The sequence below is a fragment of the Canis lupus genome, chromosome 30 (genome assembly GCF_003254725.2).
Source record: "Canis lupus dingo isolate Sandy chromosome 30, ASM325472v2, whole genome shotgun sequence".
Taxonomy (NCBI): domain Eukaryota; kingdom Metazoa; phylum Chordata; class Mammalia; order Carnivora; family Canidae; genus Canis; species Canis lupus.
Genome location: NC_064272.1, coordinates 15,708,004 through 15,734,855, shown reverse-complemented (window position 1 = coordinate 15,734,855; position 26,852 = coordinate 15,708,004). Strand labels below are relative to the sequence as shown.

General features: G+C 36.3%; 1 protein-coding gene across 4 annotated transcripts in view; it reads left to right on the top strand.

The window, feature by feature from the left end:
• The window catches only part of FAM227B (family with sequence similarity 227 member B), a 189,284-nt gene that overhangs the window by 150,283 nt on the left and 12,149 nt on the right, over positions 1-26,852 (top strand). For all 4 annotated transcript variants that reach the window (XM_049104142.1, XM_049104139.1, XM_049104140.1 and 1 more), the window contains 2 exons: positions 3,424-3,521; positions 7,647-7,808. In XM_049104142.1, coding sequence (XP_048960099.1) covers positions 3,424-3,521; positions 7,647-7,808 — 260 coding nt within the window. The remainder of the gene's footprint in view (positions 1-3,423; positions 3,522-7,646; positions 7,809-26,852) is intronic.

Genomic DNA, 26,852 nt, shown 5'->3' with positions numbered 1-26,852 from the left:
CATGTTCTTCAAGGTATTAAATTTAGCTCAAAGTTCATGAAAATAAAGGATGCTAGTGATACCTCACATACATAGCACTTCATAGTTAATGAAGTACATATGCAGGCACTTAAACTCTCTACACTCTCTGTGAGATTATTCACAATTTTATGTTAACATTACTAGAAGAAGAAATTTAATTGTACTTTAGAGCATTGTGAAGAAAGCCTTAATGCTTTATTTTGCCAGTTTAAAACAAATTCCATATAGAGAGGTGGGAGGATGATCCTATATACAGCTAATAGACAGATGTAACCTGTTTGAGGTCTAATATGTAAACAAACCAATGACAGGGTCTGCAGATACTAAGATTGAAGGGACTTGGGAAAGTATGTATATAGAGATCTGAAAAAAATCTGGAAAGCATAAGAAAATATATGCAATAAGACAGTAAGTATTGCAGTAAGACAGTAAGAAAACATATGCAATAAGACAGTAAGTATTGCACCCATGGGTATGCAATACTTTCTTTGAAATAATTGTATCATGTTCCTATATTATTGAAACAAAATTGTGGCTGTTTTATTTCTTATTTGCTCAGTTCATATATATTTTGCATAATGACTACTTGTGTTTTCTCTTTCTTTTGTTTCCCTTTATACTTTAGTACTAGATAAAAGTCTCTTTCTAAAAGTAATTCTAATTTAGTTAGATGTATTGAAAATGGATCTCTGAGTAACACTTTTTTTGTTTCTATATTTTATTAAATAACTGTATTAGTATATATGGCCTATATGAAGTTTAACTTTGCCAAGATATATTAATTATTTTCATCTCAGAAAGACTATTAGTGAAAACTACAAAAGTGGATAGAGATAACCATACTTACTTACATAAGTGTCTCCTTTTAAACATCCCTAAAATAGGGACACCTGGGTGGTTCAGTCAGTTAAGTGTACAACTCTTGGTTCCTGCTCAGGTCATGATTTCATGGTTGTGAGATCAAGGCCTGTATCAAGGGAGTCTGCTTGGAGAGTCTCTCCCCCTGCCCCTCCCCCAACTCATGTGTGCTCACTCTCACTCTCCTTCTTTCAAATAAATAAGTAAATCTTTTTTTTAAAATCCCTAAAATTAAAAAATAAAATAAATAAAATCCCTAAGATAAATAGGGGATAATTATGGAAATGAATTTTTTCCAATGTAGGCAGAGTAAGAGTAGAATATTTTGTCATTAGTGAAATTTCTGAAGCCTAATAAGAACAGTTGAGACTTTTTAAGAGAAAGAACGACAGTGGGGGTGGGGGGTGCAGAGGGAGAGGGAGAGAGAGAATCTTAAGTAGGCTACATACCTAGCATGGAGTCCAACATGGGACTCAATCTCAGAACCCTGAGATCATGACCCGAGCTGAAATGAAGAGTTAGACACAACCAACTGACCACCCAGGTGCCCTGAGACATATTTTCTTATAGTTTTATCAAATATAATCATTTGGTTTTTCAGATGATCTTCTCAAGCCTTTAGAGATATGAGAACAGAGGATTTATGAAAACTGTAATCAGGGGAAAGTTAATATTCTCACCTAAAATAAATTATGTATGAGGAGACTATAGGGGAAAAAAGCTAATAAATATAGTCATTTTAAGATTACTTATTACTTTTATCATATCTGGATGGGTTTTTCTTTTTTGTAGGATTTTTCTTCAAATTTTTTCTTTGACACTTTTACTCCTAAAATGTCCTCACTTTGTGCTTTTTATATCTCTTACTTTTTTGCTTTTTGCCATTATTTTCAGCTTGGGATTTTTAACTGATATTAATGTATATGACCTTCTAATTGTCTACTTTTGCAACCAGGGTTAAGTATTCTGAAAAGTAAGGTTTTTATTATAGGTACAATGGACATGACATAAAAGTCCTTATATTTATTAATATTATGTCTGTTCACAAAGACCAGAAATTAAGTGATATTGCCTAAATATGTATTTAAGAATGATTCAAAATTGAGCAAGTTTTATTTTTTAAATAGTCTTCCCAATGAATATTTTTGTTGTTTTTTATTTATCTTGACAATGTTTCCTTCTACAAATGAAGGCAAATTCAATATATTCTTAAACTAAAGGTAGCATACTGTGTATATTCAATCAAATGATATACACTGTTCTGCACCTTTCTTTCATCACTTAATGATATGACCTGTACTGTAGATATCTTCAAATCATTATGAGGATCTTCCTCATTTCTTCTTATGAATAGTATTCCATCACATGGGGTTGCCTTAGTTTATTTAACTGATACTTGACTACTATTAAATAGAGTTGTTTATAATTTTATAAATTATGCCATGATCAATAAACCTGTATTTGTGTTCTTTTATACTTATATAGGAGATTGTATAGGATATAGTCTCAGAAGAGGGATTGCTTGGTCAAAGAGAAAATAGGTCTGTATTTTTATAGATATTGCCAGATGCCCCTCCATAAGAGGTTGTTTGCTTTAGAGCACATCTTAAATGAAATAAATCATATGGTTTATTACCTTTCATGCCCATTCTAACTCCAACTTAATCTAATATTGGTTCTACTCAAAATTTTAAAATTTAGGTTCCTTCCTAACCAATTCTTTATTAGAGATAAATGCCTATTTGCCTCTAGCATTTCAGGCTGGTATCTAATATCTCTTAATGTCCAGAGTCAAAAATGAATCTGAGTGATTTTCCTCAACATTACAACCTGTAGATTGAATTAGTCTACCTGATACCTGATAATAATAATAAGTGCCACAATGTAGTACAAACCTCAGATTACCTGTTTGCTCTGCTCTGTGTTAAGATATCCTTAATAACTAGCTTGTTCTTTTAGGCTGATTGATACTCTGCTTAAGCTGTACAAGTCTCCTTTTCTTTAAGACATGGTTAAGAGTCCCTTGTTACTTTTCTATATATTCATGCTGGTTGCAGGGAAAATTTACGAAGTCTTTCCTTATTTCGGTTTGTTGTCAGTATATGGAAAAGGTGAACCCTAACGTGCAGAGACCCAAGCTTCCTATTGCATTAAACTAGAGGATCATGAATGGAGCTCTAGCCTCTGAAGCAAAAGACCTAGGCCTGTGTCTTAAATGATAGCTTAGAGTCCTACAATTTCCTGCAGTTAATTATGTCATCTGTAAATTATAGAAAATCTAGCTCACAGAATGGTTTGTGATGGTAATATGAGATAATATAAGTAAATGAGTTATATGAATTCTAAAGCCCTCTTAAGTAAAAATGAGATGGTATATTTATTTCCTCTAACAGAAGCAAGCTATCACAATAACCTAACCGTCTCTCTCTCATCCATTTTTGGTTCTTTACATGTTTAGTATACACTGCTAGAAGAAAAAAGTTATCATGCTTTTTTGTAAAGAAAAAAATAGAATTTAAGAAAATGTTTTATTTTCTCTTTTAGCGATAGACTTCAATATGACAAAAATTTTAAAGAACCCAAGAGCATATACAATGTCCACATTCAAGGAAGAATCCAGTATATCAAGACTAACAACAAAGGTTTGGAGCATAGTAGTTATTAAAAATATTCTTACTTCTTTAATTTGCTATATAATTAATTGAATAGCTTCATATAGGTAATTTTCATTATTATATAACTGATATATATTTTAGAAAAATTTAACAATCATAGGTGATTTATTGGAGAGGATAATCTTAATGTTAAAAAGTCTTACTGTTTTTTGAAAATATCCTTTATGTCTAAAGAAAAAAAAATCCTATAGCATTCATCTCTTCTTACAGTTCTGGCACTGCTTGTCCTTGGGTTGATATACAAACATGGCTCTGATCTCAATAAGTTCTAGTCAAAGTTGCAGGGAAAATTTCACAAGAGTTTTTTTTTTTTTTTTTTCACAAGAGTTTTCGCAATGGCTGACCTGTCTCTATCTTAAGCCATGATCCTGGGATAACTGGCCATATGTAGATACTATTATTGATAAGTCTGGGTTGCTTAGTTTTTCCATATTTCTGATGGTGCCCACCTAATATAAATCCTTATGGGTTTTTCCACCTTATATTGCTTTAGCCAAGATTTGATGAAGTTGCTGGCTTGAAATTCTGAATTTGATCTCTTGTTAGACAAATAGGTTAAATCTGTTGCAGTCTTTATTGCTAAAATTTTGTCTGAATTGTCTAGTCAAGTCTGACCATAAATTTTATATTATGCCAATAGAAAAGCTGCTTTCTGAAGTCAATACTCATATATTTCCTGTTCTTTAATAAACCAGATATATAAAATATTTTCCAACATTTACAATGCTGCCAAGGATGGTTTTGTAAGTACTTATAATAGAAATTGGTGACTTCTAGGAGTCAATTTGGGATCAATGATGAGGTCACACCATTGGGTATGTGGGGCACATACAATATTGCTGGATTTAGAAACCAGGAAATGTAATAGAAATTATATGTATGATCTTCAGCAATCACTAAAAATGGCCCTTTGTACCTTGTTTACAAATTGAAGAAATAAGGGACTCCTGGGTGGCTCAGTGGTCAATCGTTTGCCTTCAGCTCAGGGCGTGATCCTGGGAGACTGGGATCAAGTCACACATCAGGTTCCCAGCATGGAGCCTGCTTCTCCCTCTGCCTCTCTCTCTCTGCCCCTCTCTCTGTGTCTCTCATGAATAAATAAAATATTTTTTAAAAATTCAAGAAATATGGGTGGGTGGATTTATAACAGACTGAACAACCTTTCTCAGATGACACTGTTAAAAGATGGAAAGCAAATTGCAGATACGTCTTTGGTAATGTACCACATCACTGCATCATTGGCCCTGTCTTACATAGATTATTTTATCAACAACTTGAATAAAAATATGGTTGCCATTTTTATTAGATATGTAGATGCAGGATGCCTGGGTGGCTCAGCGGTTGAGCGTCTGCCTTCAGCTCAGGGTGTGATCCCAGGATCCAGAATCGAGTCCCATGTCAGACTCCCTGTGAGGAGCCTGCTTCTCTCTCTGCCTATGTCTCTGCCTCTCACTTTCTGTGTCTCTCATGAACAAATAAATAAATCTTAAAAAAAAAAAAGATGTAGATGCCATAAACCTTGGAAAAACTACAAATACCAAAATATTTAAAGGCACTTCCACTAGAAAAGATAAGACTCTGGTGACCATAATAACTGTTTTCAAATATGTTGAAAGCTAATGTAGGAAAGCTTTTTCTGTGTGGCTTAAAAAATGTTTTTACGAATACAAACTGAAAAGATTTTACATTTACCCATATATTAAATCTATTGGGAAACAGTTTTTAGTTCAACATAAAGAATTTTCTAAGCATCAGGGTTGTCTAGATGCTGAATTGGGAGCCTGTGCCACATGAGCATTGGCAAAATGCATATTCAAACCTCAAAAATCAAAGTTTAGCTTTCTAGTCATTGTCAGCAATTATCCTTTAATAAATTAACAAAAAAACCTAAACACCAAAATCATCCCTTGGATTTTCTAGCTCATCTCTGTGACTCTTTCAAAGTTTATAGGATTACTTTGTTCTCAAATTTAGTACTAAGTTGACTCTTAACTCTGAAAGTCATGTTTGATGGAATCTTAGTTTTCTGATAATTTTCTGCCATTGTCTTTTGTAGGGTAGATGGAAGCAATGGAGCATCTGCTAATTGTTCTGGGTTGGAATATTTCTAGCAAGATTTCTTTGGGCAATTTCAAACCTTCTGCTTTAAAGTATCTAAGAAAATAGCTAAGGTTCCACAAAACACTTATAAGCATTTAATACCTAGCTCTGCTCTTGCACGTTGAACAACCCTTTAAAAATTAGGGGCCCTTATAGAGAAAGAAGCAGGTATTACCTGTGATTTTCCTAATTTAAAAATGGATAGCTGCAGCAAAATAATAGAAATGTCTATGTTTAGAATTTCGGTAAGATCAAGGTTCTTTCCTGCAGTATCTAAAGTAGAAACCAGGAGGAAAAAAACATCTTTCAAGATAGGCAATATTTCCTTTTAATCTAGACAATGCTTGGTCTGGTTTTGCATGCAATTTAAAGATTACTCAGCCATCAGAAACAATGAAATCTTACCATTTGCAACCATGTAGATGGAACTAGAGAGTAATTTGCTAAGTGAAATGTCAGTCAGAGAAAGACAAATATCATATGATTTCACTCATGTGGAATTTAAGAAACAAAACAGATGAACACAGGGGAAGGGAAGGAAAAATAAAATAGGAAAACAGAGAGAGGCAAATCATAAGAGACTCTTTAACTATAGGAAACAAACTGAGGGTTGCTGGAGGAGAGATGGGTGGGTAGATGGGGTAACTGGGTGATGAGCATTAAGGAGGGCACTTACTTGAAGTAATGAGCACTGGGTGTTATATGCAACTGATGAATAAATTCTACCTCTGAAACTAATAATACAGTATATATTAATTAAAGTTACTTTAAACAAAAATTTTTTTAAAAAAGATCAGGCTTTTCATGTGAATTTTCATGGGAGATTCAGATGATTTTCTATGATTTACATCATAGAAAATATATCTGATTTTGACATTGAGTTTTCACCATCAAAGAATTGCTTTTGATTATGATAGTCCCACTGTTCAAAATAATTATGGAGCATCTCTGAAGGAAAGCAATGAAAAAGTGACCATAAGCAAAAGAAACACAAGTAAACATTTATTTATCAGTAAAAGCAAATGAGAATAAAATTGTGTTTCCTCACAGGAAGTGGAAATAATAACTCTCTTATCTAGGCATTACGAAAATGGAGGAAAGACTTAATATATGAGTAATTGCTATACTGATCCTGTATCCCACAAGACGTCATTAATAAAATCTTGGAGCAATTATACTTATGATCACTTTCCTTGACAGAGAATTCATCTGTCGGCACTTTGATTACATTATCCACCTGCCTTCTAGCTTTCTTTGTTCTGATAAAAATTCAGCTTTTAATCTTATTGGGGTTCCCTTGTATGTTGTTTTTCTCTTGCTGCTTTTGAAATTTTTCTTTTTATTTTGGTCTATCAGCACTTTGAGTATGACAGATCTAGGTGAGTATTTTTCCTACTTGGAGTTAAGCTTCTGGTATATGTTTTCCACAAAACTTTGGAGGTTTTGGTTATGTTTTTCTTCACATTTTTTCCTGTCACTTTTTCTGGAACTATGTTCATTTTATTTCTTTTTTCTTTCTGCTCTTCAGACAGAATAATCTCTATTGACCTATCAAACTGATAAATAAAAAGGCTAGAAGGGTCTTACTGCACAAACGCATAGATTCATACTGTAGTAAATTTCTTTAATTAAGAAGATGCTTGGGGCATCTGGGTGGCCTAGTCAGTTAAGTGTCTAACTCTTGATTCCAGCTCAGCTTGTGATCTCAGGATCCAGAGATGGAGCCCTGCCTGGGGCTTCCCACTCAGCAGGGAGCCTGTCGGGATTCTCTCTCCCTTTCTCTCTGCCTCTCCCACTTGTGCTCTCTCTCTCTCTCTCTCAAATAAATAGCAATGTTTTATTAAAAAGGTCTTTTTCAGAGTTTCTTTTTATTCTATTCAATATACCAGATAGTAACTTTATTTATAGTTACAATTCAGTTATATTTATTTACAGTTCTTTAAAAACTTGTAAAAGTAATAATTGACTTGATTTTTTTTCTTCCCTTTACAGTCCCATTATATTAGCACTGGTCCAGAGTTTAACCGTGTACTCTTCAATTTTGGAGGTCAGAGTCCACTGATTTTATATTATCTTAAGATGCATGAGTTAGCTGGTATTTCCAAAGCCCCTAGACAAACCAAGATTAAACTTACTGAAATATTGCAAGAACCATATCCTTTTTTAAGCTTTGCTTTAATGTGATCTGTTTCTAAAACGTGCAAAACTTTTTGCTAAATGTCACAATCAAGAAAAAGGTTTAATGCATTTTTTAACCAGTGTTTTTTACTTAGCATTTAATTATATTCAAGACTTTCATAGCGTGTTTGGCTAAAGTATTTTCTCTTTTAGGTCTAAGGCTGTGATGCAAGAAAAAATTTTAAAAACATAAAACCCAGAACCTGGTATATGTAGCTTTTTAGTAAAAGACTGTCTTTGCAACTTTACTGTTCAGGATTCAGTTTTAAGCATTTGTCAGACTGTGTATCATGGACTCCTAGACTTCTCTAGAGGAATGTTTCAAACATGTCTTAGAGTGTAATTTTGTTCCAATGAAAATTTGTCAGAAAGGTTAATATGTAAAATATAATATAAATGAACTTGGAGCTCTTTCATTGTAGCAGGGGTGAAGGACCCAGAGTTCTTACACTTATACTCCTCTACCCCCTTGGCATAACCCATGCTTGCCCAAGCCTCACCGGGGACTCAGATGAACCCCAAAGGGATCTAGTAGAGTAGTCTCCAAACTGAAGTGTATACAGTTCTGGGTAGAAAAAATATATATTATATTTGTATATATATATATATATAAATTCTTATTTAATCTTTAAAAATTAAAAAACTTAAGTTTTACTAATATTTAGTAAATTGATACCTTCAGTCAGCTAATATTTCAGTCTACACTCTACTTTTTTAATTTAAATTCAGTTAATTAACATAAAATGTATTATTAGTTTCAGAGGTACAATTCAGTGATTCATCAGTCTTATAACACCCAGTGCTCATTACATCACCTGCTCTCCTTAATGCTCATCACCCAGTTACCCCATCCCCCCCACTTCCCCTCCAGTAACCCTCAGTTTGTTTTCTATGATTAAGAGTCTCTTAAGGTATGTCTTCTGAGAACACTTCCTCTCTTATATTACAGTCAAGATAACCTCCAGAGCCTCACTGACCATGTGTACATGGAATTAACTCAGATAGCTCTGGAACAAAAGGAGAAAGGCACTACAGGGCTAAATCAGTCTGCTCAGGGACTTGTAAATTAAGTTATGATCCAAAGATTATCATCAACTTTGGATAAGTCCAAAACAAAAATTTTAAATGTTTAGAAGTGAAATTTGAAAGGTGTATAAAACTATTCAGAATAAAATGCTTTTATCTTAAGTAATTTTAATTATAATTATAAAAATGTTAGTCTTTGTATTTACATTTCTGGTAGGCATGGATTTGTCCAATGGCTATGTAAGGATTTGTACCACTGAGATGAGTAGGGTGAGTATGTGTAGGGGTAGGAAGAGAAGGAAATGTATATCTAAAGTGTGAAACTTGTTAGGAGAGCATCTCATTTCATAAAAATGTAAAATAAATGGGGCTTTCCCTTTGGAAAGTAAATGGGGCTTTCTGAGCTTGTAAAATGTAATAACTCCAACAAGAAAAAATATCCTTATACCTAATAATAAGCAAAATGATGATGATGCTTCATATTCATCAGCACGTGGCAATTTTTCAAAGTATTTGTTAAATCCCCCTATGTATTATCACAGAAATGACAGGAGTCCTGCAACAATGGGCATATCACACCCACTTTACATATAAGGAAACCAAAGCACAAAGAGAGTAAATGGTTTGCACAGGTGATTCATGCAACAGAGCCAGCATCATAATCTTCTACCATTTCCTGAGTCATGCCTGCTCTCCTGACATGGTGATCTAGGCTAGAATTCTGAGTGATTCTAATGGTTGGTGGCTGAGCCCAGTAATGTTTTCTCCAAAATAATGGTAGCTGCTAATGAAATTTCTATTCAGACTTCCCATAATTATATCTGATGACTATATGATCATTGAATTTATCTCTCTCTCACTCAAATTTTATTTTTAAGCTATTCAGAATAGACAACATTTTTAATAATTTTCTCTGTGCTTATTGGAGGCCTGTGGTTTTCCTGAAGTGTTAGAGTGGATAGATCTATGCAGAGTGAGGGAGTAGGAGGAAGTCGAGAAAGCAGAGAAGATAAATATAATTCATTATATTTGAGGTAGGCAGATTCTAAGATGGGCTCCAATGATCTCCTCCTTCTGGTTTCATAACTCAATTCCCTTCCATTGCGTGTAGGCTGAACCTATGACTTGCTTCTAACAAATAGAATGTGGCTAACATAATGCTATAATTACTTCTGAGATTCAGTTGCAAAAAGACTGACATCAATCCTGCCTGAAATTTCTTGCTCACTCTCTCAGAGCCCTCAGGGGTGGGGAATCAGCTATCATGTTGTACAGAGAAGCCCACATGGTGGGGAAGTGAGGAAGACCTCCAGCCAACAGCCATAAGAAATTGAGTCTAACACTCCATGAGAAAATAAATCTTGGTAATCAATAGCTAACTCAACAACATTTGAGCAAAAATCTGATGTAGATTAATCTCTTCAATAAATGTAAATATTTATCAGATTGTAGTGTCAAGTTCACTTGTTTTTCTCACCCAGTAGAGGACAAAAGAATCGTTTGCCTCTATATTCCTGACGTGGGAAAAATTATCTAGCATATGATACATGTTCAATAAATGTCTGATGGGTGAAATTAGTATGATTTTATATAAAGATAAGGACAAATTTCATTTTATTTTTCAAAAAACTAGACATCATTAATATTAAGAAACCTGGAGGACAGGGATAGGGATAGAAATTTGGGAGTTTTTGGTCAAAGTTCATCTTTGTAAGTCAACACTATCAAAATTATTTTTTTAAAAATGTATTGAACAGTTACTGTGTACCAAGTGGTCTTTTAAGTACTTTAAGGTACTTAATTCATTTCATTCTCATGTCAACTTCTGAGACAGTTACTATTATTGTCTCTATTTTAAGATTAAGTAAACTGAGGCACAAGAAAAGTAAGTTGCTAAGTGATGGCATTTGGAGTCTATCCTTGGTAGTCTGGTTTCACAGCCAATACACTCTAACACTCTGATACTTAACTGTTTACCCAGGAGAACTGTGTAGCTCCAGAAGAAGATAAAAGTATATTCTAGTCTTCTTTTTTTTTTTTTTTTTTTATATTCTAGTCTTCTAAGGATAATCACACCTATGTTTTGGGGCAAGGGTGGTAAAAGGCAGAGAAGTCAACAGAGGATAAAAAAGAAAGGATACCATGAAATGTCCCTCTTATTTGAGAATAGTTATTTGAAATTTCTACAATTGGTTCTGCATTAAATTACTTTAGAAGTTTTTCTCCAGACATGTAAGATTACATGACCATGCACATTCTATTTCAAAATCCTTTATTTAATGAGATATTTTTTGATACACTTTCTTAAGCTCAAATACAGAGTAATATCATATTTGATCATTATGTAATTTTTAAATCAAAGTCTTTTAGAACAGATACACTTAAAAATAAGTTTAACATTATAAGTAATATTTCTTCTGATGTGGAGTGACTTGCCAAAGTCATAAGAGGGAAAATTGCTTTGTTGTCCAATATTTTAGAATTTAGATATAAATAATGAGAACTAGAGATGTTTGTGGAAAGGAAGAGGAAGGGTACAAATGTAATTGTGCTTCACAGGGGTGCTCATGATTCTGACAGGATTTTTCAATGTACGTCCATAAAGAAAATAATAAACTTTCTTAGAAATTTTCAATCTTTTTTTTACGGGCAGCCCCGGTGGCTCAGCGATTTAGCGCCCCCTTCAGTCGGGGTTGTGATCCTGGAGACCTGGGATCAAGTCCCCCGTCGGGCTCCCTGCTTGGAGCCTGCTTCTCCCTCTGCCGGTGTCTCTGCCTCTCTCTCTCTCTCTCTCTCTGTCTGTCTCTAATAAATAAATAAAATATTTTTTAAAAATCTTTTTTATGAATTATCTTTGAATATTTCTTAAACTTGATCACTTAGTATTACAGTTATGAGTAAAATGGCAAAAATTTTTACTTCAAGGACTCAGAGCTGAATATGCAATGTCTTTAAACTGTGTGGAATCATGAGAGTAGACCAACAAAAAAAAATACCTGAAAGCCTGATATTTTTTCCATGTGAAATACAAATTATTTTTTTTTACAAGATAAAGAAACCTCAGGAACACAATATTGGTGTAGTCTGTAGTTTGTGTGATGTAGTTTGTGTCTCATTCTATTAAAAAGGAAGGTCTATAGGCTCTACCTATGTGTGGGTCCTGTTAAAAAGAAAAGTCTATAGACAGAATCCATATTTCTAACATGAATTTAGAACGTTCACATTTTGTTGTAGTTTAGAAAAAAATCTGAACTCTGCAATATCATAAAGAGTGCATTGTGTTACTACAAAGTGGTCATGCTCTGATCACCACATATGCATATGTGTATATAGACTTATTAACATGTAAAAACTGTCCAGGGGTCGATTGTTAAAACTGTACAATTGAAAATAATGTGGGATACAGCAAGACTTAAACCAACATAAAAATAAAAGCTATACAAAGAAATCATCTGTTGTGAATTATCTATGATGTGGGAGAAGCAAGTAGTCAACAGTGAAAAAAAAAAAGAAAAGGAAGAAATCCTGAGACTCATGAAAGGTCACCAGCTCTGCATAACATTCGATTTTCACACAGTAAGAGTTCAGTGGGAAACTCTTTAGAGCCATGTGCAACTTCTTTTCACTTTTATTTATAAAAATATTTCCAATAACCTTTGTCATATGTGCATACATAGATTTTTTTCCCTCACTAATATGTGAATAACAACTTGTCAGTTGTTACTAAAATTACTATCAAATATATTTTTCATTTCAAGTCACTGACATTTCAAGTAATTAGCATATACTAAGGGCTGTTAGTCACATTTTTAAAAGGATAAATTAGCTAAAAGACAAATGTTCAAAAAATCCAGAACCCTCCCACCTAGTTATTTTTCTTGTAAAGATACATAAAATACTTTTTTCCCTCAGTCCTTACAGAATTATCAGGGTGAAATGGTTAGGAAGGCCTACACGTCTAGAAAGTTTGTTCCATTATTTATGAAATTATACCCCCAAATTTTAACCCTCACTTTCCTTCAGCTTCAAAACTAGGGGTGTGGGTATGACAATATTATCTTTTAATGAGACCTTTCAGATAATAGAAACCATATGTTAGCTTCCTGGAATGGGAAGTTTTTTAAAAATAAATTTTTGTTGAGAACACCCAGCCCTGAAGCCCTGTGGCAAAACGCCCTCCACCAAAACGTGATGGAAGACTGATATTTCCTCTAGTTGTTTGCAAAGAGGAAATATGGGGAAAAGTTATAGTAGGGCTGGGGAAAGAAAGAGAACAAAGGTAGGAGATAAGGGAGTAGAGAGGAATCTAAAAACCCTTGGTTGCATTGAAGGAGTGTCTAAAATTTCATTTGAGCCCACATTTTAGCTTCTTCTCCATCTGTATCAAACAGATGGATTGGAATAGGTAAATTTCAAGTCTTTTTGAATTCTGAAATTTATGATTTTGTTGGAGAATTTTACTTTCCATGATGTCAGTGCCTAACTAGTAAACAACTCAGTTTTTTCCTGAAATGGCAATATTTTCATTTTGTCAACTCATTGTAGAACCAAGTTCTTCAGAGTATAGACTTTCTCATTCTCAGCTTCAGCTTCCCTAAAAGGCCACCAGAATAACCAGTTGACCAAGTAAAGCTAAAAAAGTATGTCAATTTAAAAGAACTTCAGTAATGTCTCATAATGGGTAAATTCAGGGATGATATTTACCAGGTTTTAGGGCCTAAGTTGGATGATTTTCAGTTGGGCTATGCAAGGCAGAGAATGACCTGGGATTGGGCAGTGTTAATTGGATTGGTGGACCCAGTGAAGTGAGTTTTCATAAGCAAGGTACTAGAACAGGGTCAAGGCTTTTCTTTCAGAAGAAAGCATTTACTGGAGCAAGTAGCTAAGGTATTTTTATTCTTATTCTCAGCATTATTAAATATAGAGATTACAAAAACATATGTGTGTTCCCAAACTTTTTAACACAGGGACAGCTAAATAAGACATTCCTCAATCATATTTCTACCTCCTCTTAACAATAACAATTAGACTTCCAACTGCAGACAAGAGTGCCTTTGTGGGGAACTGTGGGAGCAGCACCATTCACCAAGAGAACTGGGGGACCTGAGCGTATCAGATAATAGGTATACAGACCTCAGTTCTGGCTATGGGCCCCATAGTGGCCTGTGAACCAACTCTGGCCCCTCATGGCTACAGTCTGGAACCCCTGGAAAACAATCACCTATGAACTAGAGGGCCTTTGTGGAAGTCCAGGAGAAATTCCAGCTCTAGTATAGAAAGGAAACACACACACACACACACACATACACACACACATACACACACTCCCCTATATATATATGAGTGTGGACACACTGGAGAGGGTAAGAAAAGTTTGAGTTCACCCCTCCACCAAGGTGGCATAGCTTAGGGCCAAGAGAGATCCTCTTAGCTGTGATTTCTCATGTGAGAGAAAATGTGTATAAATGAGCACTCAGCTTTCCTAACTATGTGGGTTGTTGTCAGAAAGGCCCATTTCTCTCTTACCCCATTTGTCATTTATCACTGAATCATGAGCTGCATGACTTGGGGAGCAAGAAGAGACTAGAAGAGTGGCAGAGAAGACTCTCAAAGGGGATTAAAAGGATGTAGATTCTATTAACTGTGTCATAGACTTGTCAAGAAGCCTGCGCACAAATTGTTAGATACCTCACCCGCACATCTTCCCAACCAGCCCAAGGGTAGACCACTTCCACCTGCCTAGTACTCATTTGCTTTACACACACACACACACACACACACACTCACACCCTGTGGTCAGCTCCCTGTGCATGCTCCAAATGGCAATGGTGAGAGCAAGCTTTGGCATGTGGCTGGTGAGCACACTCAGAAAACCTGTGCCAGCCCAAGTCTGTGGTTCAAGGAGAGACCACTAACTTGAGCTTTAGTCCACCTTTGGGAAAACAAAAGGAAGACTGCTAGCACTTGCCCTGGTATGCTACAGGATCAAGAGAAGGCACACAAGCTTAAGAATTCTGCCACAAAGGGGAGCAAGAAACATGGAGCAGATGTATCCATAGAAGGTCTGAGAAAGCCTCAGAATCCCTAGCAGGGCTGATGGAAGGAATTTTTTCCTGAAGGAAGTTAGCAAAGACTAGGGGAGGTGACTGCTTATTCAAATGTGCAGACAGCAACATAAAATTTCAAGGAAGGTGAAGAATCAAGGAAACATGACATCACCAGTAGTTCATAATAATCCTCCAGTAACCAATCCCAAAGACATGAAGATCTTAATTTCCCTGATAAAGAATTCAAAATACTATTTTAAGGAAACTCAAGAAAACACAGAAATATAATTCAATGAAATCAAGAAAACAATACATGAATAAATGCAAAGTCTAACAAATAAATAGGAATCATAAAGAATTTAACAGAAATTCTGGAGCTGAAGAATATAATGATGAAATGAGGAATGCAATACAGGTCATAACAAAATGCAAAGAAAGAATCTGTGATGTAGAAGACAGGAATTTAAAAATTATTCCAGTCAGAGAAGAACAAAGAAAAAAGAAGGAAGGACTGTGAAGAAAGCCTACTTGTTCTGTATGATACCATCAAAAGAAATAATCTGAGAATTAATGGAGTTCCAAAAGAAAAATGGGAGAAGGAAGAAAGGAACTTAATGGCTCTCTTAATGACTAAGAACTTCCCAACTCTGAGGAGAGATTTGGAATATCCAAGTTCATGAAGCTCATGGAACTCCAAACAAATTCAACCTAAAGAGATTTTCTCCAAGACACATCATTTTAAAACTGTCAAAAATCGGAAACAAAAAGAATCTTAAAAGCAGCAAGAGCAAGTAATCTAGTAACTTACAAGGGAATCTCCATAAGGCTGTCAGTGGATTTCTCAGCAGAAATTTTATAGGCCAGGAGAAATTGGGGTGATATATCCAAGGTACTAAAAGAAAGAAAAAGCCAGCCAAGAATACTCTATTCAGCAAAGTTGTCCTTCAGAAATGAGAGACAGACTCTCCCAGACAAACAAATCTGAGGGAGTTCATCACTACTAGTCTGGCCTTAAGGAGTTCTTCAAGCTGAAATAAAAGAATGCTAATTAGTAACATGAAACCATATGAAAATATACAACACATTGGGTGTATATTGTTCTGTATACTGTGTTTTAATAGCATAAAAATAGACATATAGACCAATGGAATGGAATAGAGAGCTCAGAACTAAACCCTCACATATACAGTCAACTAATATTTGACAAGAGGATCAAATGGGGGAAAGGATAGTCTCTTCAGTAAATAGTGTTGGGAAAAGTGGAAAATCAAATGCAAAAGAATGAAATTGGATGCCTATTTTACACCACTCACAAAAATTAGCTCAAAATAAGTTAAAGACTTAAACATAAGACATGAACTTGTAAAACACTTGGAAGAAAACAGGGAAAATGCTCCTTGATGCTGGTCTTGGTAACAATTTTTTGGATCTGACACTAAAAGCACAAGCAAAAAAAGCAAAAAATTCATAGGTGGGACTACATCAAACTGAAAACCGCACACCAAAAGAAACTATCAACAAAATGAAAAGGCAACCTACAGAATGGGAGAAAATATTTGCAAATCATATATATATGGTAAGGGGTTAATATAAAAAATGTAAAAGAAACTCAGACAACCCAATAGTAAATAAATCCAATTAAAAATATGTATAGGAACTAAATAGTTTTCCAAAGACATACAGATGGCCAACAAGTACATGTAAAGGTGCTCAACATCACTGATCACTAGGAAAATGCAAATCAAATCCACAGTGAGATATCAGCTCACGCCTGTTAGAATAGCTATTATCAACACGACAAAATTTGACAATAAGTGTTGGCTAGGATGTGGAGAAAAGGGAACCCTCATGCCCTCATGCACTGTTGATGAAATATAAATTGATGCGACCACTATGAAAAACAATATGGAAGTTCCTTAAAAAGTTAAATATAGACAAATACCATAGGATGTCACTCATATGTGGAGTCTAAAAACCAACAGAATGAGCAAAGGGAAAGAGAGAGAGAGAGAGAGAGAGAGGCAAACCAAGAAACAGACTCAACTAGTGAGAACAAACTGATAGTTACTAGAAGGTTATCAGAGGGGATGTGGGTAGGGGAATGGGTGAAATAAGTGATGGGGATTAAGGAATGTGCTTTGATGACCACTGGGTATTGTATAAAAATGTTGAACCACTATATTGTACAGCTGAAAGTAATATTACACTGTATGTTAACTAACTAGAATTTATATTAAAAAAACATTTTTTAAGTTAAATATAGAACTACCATATGACCCAATAACTCTACTTTTAGGTTTATAAGGAAAAGAAACAAAAACAGGATCTCAAAGAGATATCTGCAATCACGTTTTTTAAGATTTTATTTATTTATTCATGACAGACATACACAGAGAGAGGGGCACAGAGACACAGGCAGAGAGAGAAGCAGGCTCCACAGAGAACCTGACTTGGGACTCGATCCCAGGTCTCCAGGATCACGCCCCGGGCTGCAGGCGGCGCTAAACCGCTGTGCCACAAAGGCTTCCCGGCAACCACGTTTTCATTGCATCCTTATTCACAATAGCCAAGAGAGGGAAACGATATAGGTGTCTGTCAGTGGATGAATGGATGAAGAAGATGGGTATATAGACAGTGGAATATTATTCAGCCACAAGAAAGAAGGATATCTTACCATTTGCAACAACATAGATGGACCTTAGGGACATCATGCTAAGTAAAAGAAATCAAATAAAAACAAGTAGTGTATAATATTAGTTATATATGGAATCTAAAAAACCCAAACTCATAGAAACAGAAAGCAGAATAGTTGCCAGGGGCTGGGGGCTGGGGGAAATAGGGAGATGCTGGTCAAAAGATACAAACTTCCAGTTACCAGTTCGGAGATCTAATGTATAGAATGGTGATTATAGTTAACATACTGTATTATGTACTTGAAAGTTGCTAAGAGAATAAATCTTAAATGTTTTTACCACAAAAAAAGAAATGGTAATTATATGAGGTTATGGAGTTCTTAACTCGTGGTACTATGGCAATTATTTCACAGCATAGGAGTGTATTAAATCAATATATCCATATTGATATAAACTTTAAACTTACACAATGTTACATGTTAACTATATCTCAGTAAAGCTGGAAAAAAATTCTGGGACAGGAAAATATATATGGTGGATGCTCTGAAAACCCAGATTTGCTTCCAGAAAAAGCAAAAGCAACTTATTTTTTGGCTGCTGGGGGATTACTATGGCAGAAAGCCCTCCGTCGCTAATACCTTACAAGGATTGTGTCATTTAATGATAGTGGCCTCACTCAATGTCATGCCCTAGGGCAGGTTATATTTTTCAAAACTGGCCACAACAGTATCTTCCTTCCTACATGTTCTTGTTAGAATGTGATCTTGCCACTTATACTATCAAGAGGTAGGACCTATGTCCACTCCCCTTGAATTTGGGCAGACGTTTATATCTTCCTCAACCAATGGAGTGTGACTTCTGAAGCCAGGTCATAGATGGCTTTACAACCTCCGCTCTAATGCTTCTGCTGTTGCTGTTGGAATGCTCCTAGAAACAACTGCTCTTTGAGGAAGATATCAGACCACATGGAGAGGCCATGCTCCAACTAGCAGCCAGAGCTGAGGTTGAGCCACAGCCATCATCAAACACCAGACATGTGAGGAAGCCTTTGAGATGCCTCCAGCTCCAGCCACTACCTGACTGCAACTACATGAAAGACCCAGTCAACACCCAAAACTATGGAAATAATAACAAATGGCAGTTGTTGTTTTATGCCACTGAGTGTAGAGTTATTAATGCAGCAATAGATAACTGTACCATGCCCCCTTTCAAAGGCAGCCCACGTCCATTGACTAATGTATCACATTATCCCAACAATACTGAAGGGTCATCCCAGCTTTGGAACTCCCCATAGGTCAGCTTAGACTTCCAGTGGGACTATTATCACAGTTCAAGTTCTCTCTCTGCCTAATTTTTTTTTTTTAATTTTTATTTATTTATGATAGTCACAGAGAGAGAGAGAGAGAGAGAGGCAGAGACACAGGCAGAGGGAGAAGCAGGCTCCATGCACCAGGAGCCCGACGTGGGATTCGATCCCGGGTCTCCAGGATCGCGCCCTGGGCCAAAGGCAGGCGCCAAACCGCTGCGCCACCCAGGGATCCCTCTCTCTGCTTAATTTTACTTCCTTCCCTTATAACTCAGAAATGTTAATCCCAAGAGCACTCCCTAATAAACCTGCACACTGATCTCCATTTCTTAGCCTGCTTTCAAAAACCCACCTAGGAGAGTATGTTTGTTCCCAGTATTACTTAACACAGGGAGAACAATGTTGGTTTCAGCAATCACCATTACAGAGAAGGCAACCCATTGATTGCTCACTAGTTTTCTTCTGGATCCTCAATAGTCAATTAAATGGAAACAGAGGGGAAAAAGTGTATGGGAATTACATTTTTAAAGAATTCAACATTGTACTGTGGGGCTCATTTGCTACCATAAAATGGAGCTACTTGCTGCAAGAGTTTGGGCAGAATTGGCAGATGGTTTCCCACATCTTCTAGGGTTATTTCTTCCTAAGGAAAGATCTTACTGGGCAGCCCCGGTGGCACAGTGGTTTAGCGCTGCCTGCAGCCCAGGGTGTGATCCTGGAGACCGGGGATCAAGTCCCACATCAGGCTCCTTGCATGGAGCCTGCTTCTCCCTCTGCCTGTGTCTCTGCCTCTCTCTCCCTCTCTCTCTCTGTGTTTCTCATGAATAAGTAAATAAATAAATCTTTTAAAAAAAAAAAGGAAAGATCTTACTATGATCTAGAAGCAGGAGTGGTTAAATGCTGAATTAGACCAACAATCCCATATCTGGTAGTCATTTTTGCTTGTTTAGAAGACATTTAAAGCTCAAAATCTTGTGATCTATATATGAATTGTGCAGCATGGAAGTGCCTAAGAGTTATGGCCTTGACAATACACTTTTATGGGGAAATGTGATGCATGTGGGCAGACCTGTTTCATGCAATGGATTTGGATGTGCCTATCAGCAATCTCTCCTTTTCACCTATTTATCTCTACTCTTGCCCTTTGCCTGGATTTCCTCTCCTGCTGCAATCCTTGTTTTAGATTCTAGATGTGTTGCCTGTTCTAATTGCTATTTTCCAGATACTTCAAATCTTGCTTAAGGGTCTTGCTTAAGGGCCCCATTACCTGAATATGCCTTCATTACCTGCTTCCAGATCAAGACTTTCTTATGTCTTGTTTAACAAGATTTGTGGAAAATCTATGTCCTAGGTGATATGCTATGTGCTGCAGAGATGACTATCATCTCTGCTGTCAGGTAATTTATTGTCTAACAGATGTCCATGTCTGCAAGCTTGTTGGCTCTACCCAAGATACAGCCTTTTTCTAGCATTCCTCCCATGCTTACCTGAACAATTTCTGTTCTTCCCCATCCTCAATGTCTAAAAGCTGCAGCACAGTGGTTTTTAAGAAAGATGACACTTTAAATGTCCAAGGAAGCACATTTCCTTTACCTGGAAAAGTATGAAATCTTCAGAGAAATGGGTAATTTTTTGCTTATTCTGGAAGCAATCAGAGCAACAATTGAAACATAAGTGAAGTGCTTAAGTACTGAACAAAGGTATCTTTAACAGAAGCTTAACTGGAAAAAAAGATTGACCAGGTTGCTCTTTCCATGAAATGAGCACCAAAGGTGAGTCTGCTTCCTTTCCACAAGTCTATGTATCTGCATTATCCAGGATTAAGATTTGGGGAAATCCCACTGGAAGGGTGAAAGAGACAGGAGGGAGTAGAATTGGGAAAACTGGAGTCAAAGAGTCAAGTCAGAAGCATAGACATGCACTGAAGCAGAAGAGGCACCTACCAACATCAGTTTGACAACCATCAAGGGTTATGGTAAGAGCCCAGACAGCTCACTGTCTTTGGCTCCCATATCCTTGGGAGTACTATTAGGAAAGGAAAAGACATACTCACCCTGAAGCAAATAAGAGAGAAGTTGCCCAAGTCTTAGGAATTATATAAGGCAGGGGCACCTGGGTAGCTCAGTGGATTGAGAATTCGCTCAGGTCATGATCTCAGGGTCCCGGGATGGGTACCGGGTGGGGCTCCCTTCTCAGCGGGGAGCCTGCTTGTCTCTCTCTGCCTCTGCCCCTCCCGTTGCTGGTGCTCAATCCATATCTCAAATAAATAAAATCTTAAAAAAATAAAAGGGCTTATATAAGACAAAAGGTGCAAGAACTATCAAGGTGAGAAAACGGACTCTGAAAAGGGCAAAAGTCACAGCGCCCTCAGGAGCATTCTGAAGGTAATGTAAAGGGTGGACCATTGGTTCTTACTGTGTATACCCAGTTTTGTGGAACTAGCCCATAAATGGTGGTTTTCTTTTCCTCACTGTTCTTATACCTTTGATAACTTCTCCAAGTAAGAGGTTAACAAACTTAATGGTTTTAACTAGATAAACATATAGTTAGAAAACCAACATTAGCATGTGATATTTTACAATATTATATAAAATGATAATATATACTATTTAGAGCAGGATTTAAAGAAATAGACATATGAACATAGAGTTGGGTATTTATTATGTTTATCATAATTTTAGAACTGCACTGTTCAGTATGTTAGCCAATAGCTATGTGTGGCTATATTAAAATTAATAAAATTAATGGGGCACCTTGGTGTCTCAGTTGGTTAAGTGTCCAACTCTTGGTTTCAGCTCAGGTCATGATCTCAGGGTTGTGAGATGGAGCCCCATGTCAGGGGTGGTCCATGCTCAGCAGGGAGTCTGCTCAAGATTCTCTTTCCCTCTCCCTCTCCCCTCAGCCAGGATAAATCCTTTTTAAAAATAATTAATAAAATTAAGTAAAGTAAAAATACAGTTCTTCAGTTATACTGTCTCATTTCACATATTCACTCTCTGTGTGTGACTGTTGGACAAGGGCAGATATTGAACATTTCCATCATAACAAAAAATGTTCTGTGGGCAGCACTGTCTTGAGTAGGAAGGAAAGTTTAATCTATTCACAGAACTTGAGATGTCACCTTGGGATATCAGACGGCCGGAACACACAGTGGATGTGCTGCTGAAGTGAACACAGCCGGAACACACAGAACTTGCTTTTGCCTTGCCATTTGCAGCCTTCTAATTTTAGAAGTTTAGTGGTTTAAGATTACATATTATTTATTCATCCATTCATTATTCATCCATCCATCAAAATTGGATTTCCCCTCATCTTTTGCTTTTTGGGGTTGGATTTTTCCCCTTTATCCTAGTTTTACTTAATTTTTAGTTTTGCTCAGAGATAACTACTTTTAGCATCATGCAGAGTTTTGCACTGTTCCTAATGGCTTCAATCCGTAGAAGAAAGCTTACCACTCTCTTTACAAGCTCCCAGGTCAAGACTTTATGAATAACCTAGACCTATATAAAATTCTGTGATTGCCTTTTGACGGTCAGATATTTGATCCGTGGACTTTACTTCATTCCCATCGATGCTAGTTTGTATCAGTTATCAGAATAAACCTGTAGCTCTCCTGCTAGGTTCTCAAGGACTCCTTATAGGACTAGTTTTTATATTAAAAAAAAATACATCTGACTTATTTAATAGAGCACTTTATAAGCAGAAAAATATAATAGAACATAGTAGAATAAATGATACAAGGATTTAAATTTTGCTCTCAGAGAAGGAGGTTTTATTTTTATTTTTAGATGATTTTTAATTGAAGCTATTCTAAACTTTGTCGAGTAGGTTGCTAAGTTTCCTCCTTTCGCAAACCCTGCCAGAGTGTAGGCCAAGTTTTTAAAAACATGGAAGGGGGGGGTTTTAAAATGAACATCATGGTTTTATAAAAGAACTTGAAGAACAAAGGGTTTTTGTTTTACATGACTTAAGTATGTGTATTGTAAGCATTTTGCAGCCGCCTTGAGCCAAAGACAATTACAAAATTGTTTGTGAGATCCAGCCAGCCCTTCTTTCTTATAGACTCAGTTTACATTCTCATTAGGGTTTTTCTTTTCCTTTCTTTTAATAAAATGCACAAGATAGAAACCACAATTCAGCAAACTTGTTATTTAACTAATGAAATAAATAGAAGACTTTAGTGCCTTAGGTAATCAGGTTCCAGGGAGTGGGTTGTATCAATTTTTTAGCCACAATTGGGATTTTAGATTATAAACCTGGCTCAGTGGAAAGTTAAGAGGGTGGGGGTTGTGGAGCAGAAGGGATTTGCATCCTGGAGAGTTAAGTTAGTAAGAGTTAGGGTTTAGGCTTTTCTTTAACTTATTACAAATTAACTTATTATAAATTACATTACAAATGCCCAATTTATATCAAATAAGAGAAGAAAATTTCATTTTGAAACAGTTGAAATGATTTCAACCATTGGGGAAAAAATATATTCTTGCTATATGTGCTACTGGTCAATTAAAAAAATCAGGTGGAAAAGCCATAGCTTTTTCAAATGCTTAGAATTTAAGACTAAAAAAGCAGTATCTCAATTAAATATAAAAATTGACTAGATTATAATTTTGTGTTCACCTAACCTATTTCTCCTCATAGAAGGTGGCCAGGCAAAGGAGAAAGGAGACAAAATCCACACTGTTACTTTGCATTCACCCCATAAAAATTACTGCCAGTTTACGGCACCAAGTGATCTTAAGAGATGCTCCAGGGTCTCTGAAAGTAGAAACCCTATCCTAGTTTAGAGCTAGGGCCTGCATATTTTAAGGACTCCTTTGGTGGTTATCTCACATGTATTCGTTTCTGTTTTGTTACTAATAATCCAGTTTGGCCCATCTCAGGAGAGTAGGGTCTCTAGAATTTCTAGTTTAGATATTGAATCCAGTTATAAGCAAGGCACCGTATTTGCAAAGCAAATCCACAGTTTGTATATTTATTTGGAATAGCTTCGTGAGTGCAGGAGGGGTTGATGGAAATAGTGAGGATGGCTGAATTCCCTCCAGAGCTGTCTGTTCAGGGGCATAAATTATAAAAATTATGGAATCTCTATAAATCAACAACTTGTTTATCAGTCTTAGGTAGTGAACTGTTACCATAACTAAGTTTTCCAGATAACTAGAGCCAACCATCTACGGCACCAAAATTTATGTTAACCATTTTTATGAAAATTTTCCTTGAAGATATATCATACTTCCTAGATTTCTTAAACAATATAGCAAAATATAATTAACTTTCTGATGATGACTGGGCTTCTCAGGATGAAGCCTATGATTCAGCTACATGGAAAGATCAGTAAGAATGCTTGCTCAGGAGGCCAAGAACAATAAACACCCCCTGAATACTCCTTCCATACCAGCTGCTCCTATGAAGGTGCTGAACCATCCAGCTGCAAAGACAGGAAGTGCATCAGTCACAGAATCCGACCCAAGTTGCTGTAGCAGCACAGAGGAGCACCCTCATCCGATTGGAGGCAGCTCTGCCCTGAAGCAGAACAGATTGCTAGATTGTCATAGTCTTTATGCCTATTTTTTATAGTTCTGTCTTCTACCTGAAAAACTGCCTGTTGTTATTTCTCGTTCCTACTCATTCCTGTAAGTCAAATATCACGTTTTACTCATCTTCGTGTCTCCATGCCTACTGAAAGCCCTGGCAAGTTTGTTGAATGCTTTTCATTAAATCTGCATTAATATTTTTGGTAGCCCTATTCCCTCAATTTTCTAGACTATGCTACAAAACTGCTTCTAATGATATGTTAAATAATGAAACTTACTAAAACCCCCATTTTACACACAATACCAAGCCATGTAGAAATCTGGGTGATATTCCAACAGTTGGCGCTGTCTCCCATGGAATAAGGCATATGGGGTTAGTAATAACTTTTAAAAACATTTATGGGTATACGGCTCTATTGTGGATGTTTGGCATTCTTGCAAATCTAACATTAAAATATTTGGACCATAAGCAGAAGTAAGCAGTAAACAGAAGATAACTGTTCTAAGATCAGTTTGGGCCACATGCTAAGTTATTTTAAGAATTTAGTTTTTAGGATTAAGAATTAAATGAATGCTGGAGTATAAAGGAGGAGATTGTGGCCACTGTTTGCTGCTTGGGTTCTGTTTATTTCTTATACAATAGCATTATGTGTAGAATGGATACTTTGGTCCTAACCTGGTCATCTCATTAGCAATTCTAAAGAGACTCTGAGGAATATATCTAAGGGGTATGGGTTAGACAGCAAGGCCTCCTGCAGCTTCATTCTAGGATAGTACTTTTGGCAGATAGAAGCAAAATTTGCCTCTGGGAAATTCTTTTCCTGAGTCTCACACGTGCCCAACTTCTCAAAGGCAAGGTACTTCCTTTCTAAAAGACTTCGCTTCTTCATCTATATTATAATCAAACTGAACCCTGCAATTTCTAAGGTCCTTTATTTCACGAATACCCCGTGTTTCTAAAGGGAGATCAAAGACCTCAGAGTCTGAATTGAGGCCTTTAGGATGTCTCCAGGTTTTAGTATGTCATATGCCAACCACAGCTCTTGTGAAGTCCCAGAACAGGACCATTTTATTTCTACCCAAATGGCTCCTTCTCCATTTAGTGGTTTGCCGCGTAAACTCCGTGTTGCATTGCATGAGAAAACACAGTGTGAGGTCAATTCAGACAGCGGATTTGGAAAACATGTTGCCACAGTCATCCCCAAGGAATAAAATATAGTCATTCTTCATAATTTGTAAGCTCTAAGTACTCTAATTTTCTACAGTTAGGAAAAATTGATGACTTTATGTATCTGATGAGAATAAAAATTAGGATACTCATTAACAGACATTAACAGAAGTCTATTAAAAACCATCATGATTGAACAGTGGAAGAAAATGCTGAGGTCTTAGTACCAACATCATATAGCCCAGAACCCTATTACACAACACAAATATACAACTGTGACCAAATTCTGTGGGCAATGAGAATTACTTTATAAAGAATGTACATACCCAGTTCATTTTAATGATATATGTTCAAAATTAAAAATTTATAGAAAATAAAACCTAGTTCTTTGTCTTAATGCCAATTATATATAATGAATGTCCAAGGAAGAAAATCCAATTAGTTCAGAGTGACAAGCACCGTCTCACTCATAAATGCTTCATCGTGGGAACCATGGTCAAGAGCACAATATAGCTTTGTAGAAGGATAAAATCTTCAAAATTCTGACCGGCACTCTGAGAAAGAAATTAAATATTACCAGGAAATAGCTGCACACAAATTAAATTTCAGCAGCTCCAGACTATGTGCACTTTAGGAAAGTGTTAATCACTCTGTGAGATTGAACTTTCTGTGATTTTCACTCAGGAAAAGATCTTAGGGTCTCAGTCACTAGATGTAGCAAGAAAAGTAAGACAGATATTAAAAGTAGTCTGAACCTCTTCAGATATTTAGGAAGATTGCTAAGCCTTCTCTACTAAAGCTGCTGGACTTCTTCACAGTCTGTGACAGCCAAAGGAGGAAAAAAACCAAAGGCGGAAATTTGGCATAACTGAAATTGCAGGCTTCTTGCTTACATAATGAACAGAACTACCATCTCGTTTCTTGACCATTAGCATCAAAGCACTCCAAAGGTAAGCAAGAATAGGGCTATCTTTTCCCAGAACCCAGACAGACTTGAGTATGGAGAGACACAGGCCTCCCTTGCTAGACTTGAAGGTGGAGAGTGGGGCTGGGAGATGTCATACTGGAAAACACAATTGGGGGAGAGAGGAGAAATTGAGATTTCATATTAAAAAAAACAGCAAAATTTTTGCATCAGGACCGTAGAGCCCCTCTACACACTTCAGAGTGTTTACTCTGAAATCTTTTGCAAACATTAAAATAATGACTACAAAGCCTGGACGTATGGGAAAATTATGATAGTTGGGTAAAGAAAGCAACCATGTCATTCTAAAAATAACATAAAATATATATTCATACATGACAAATG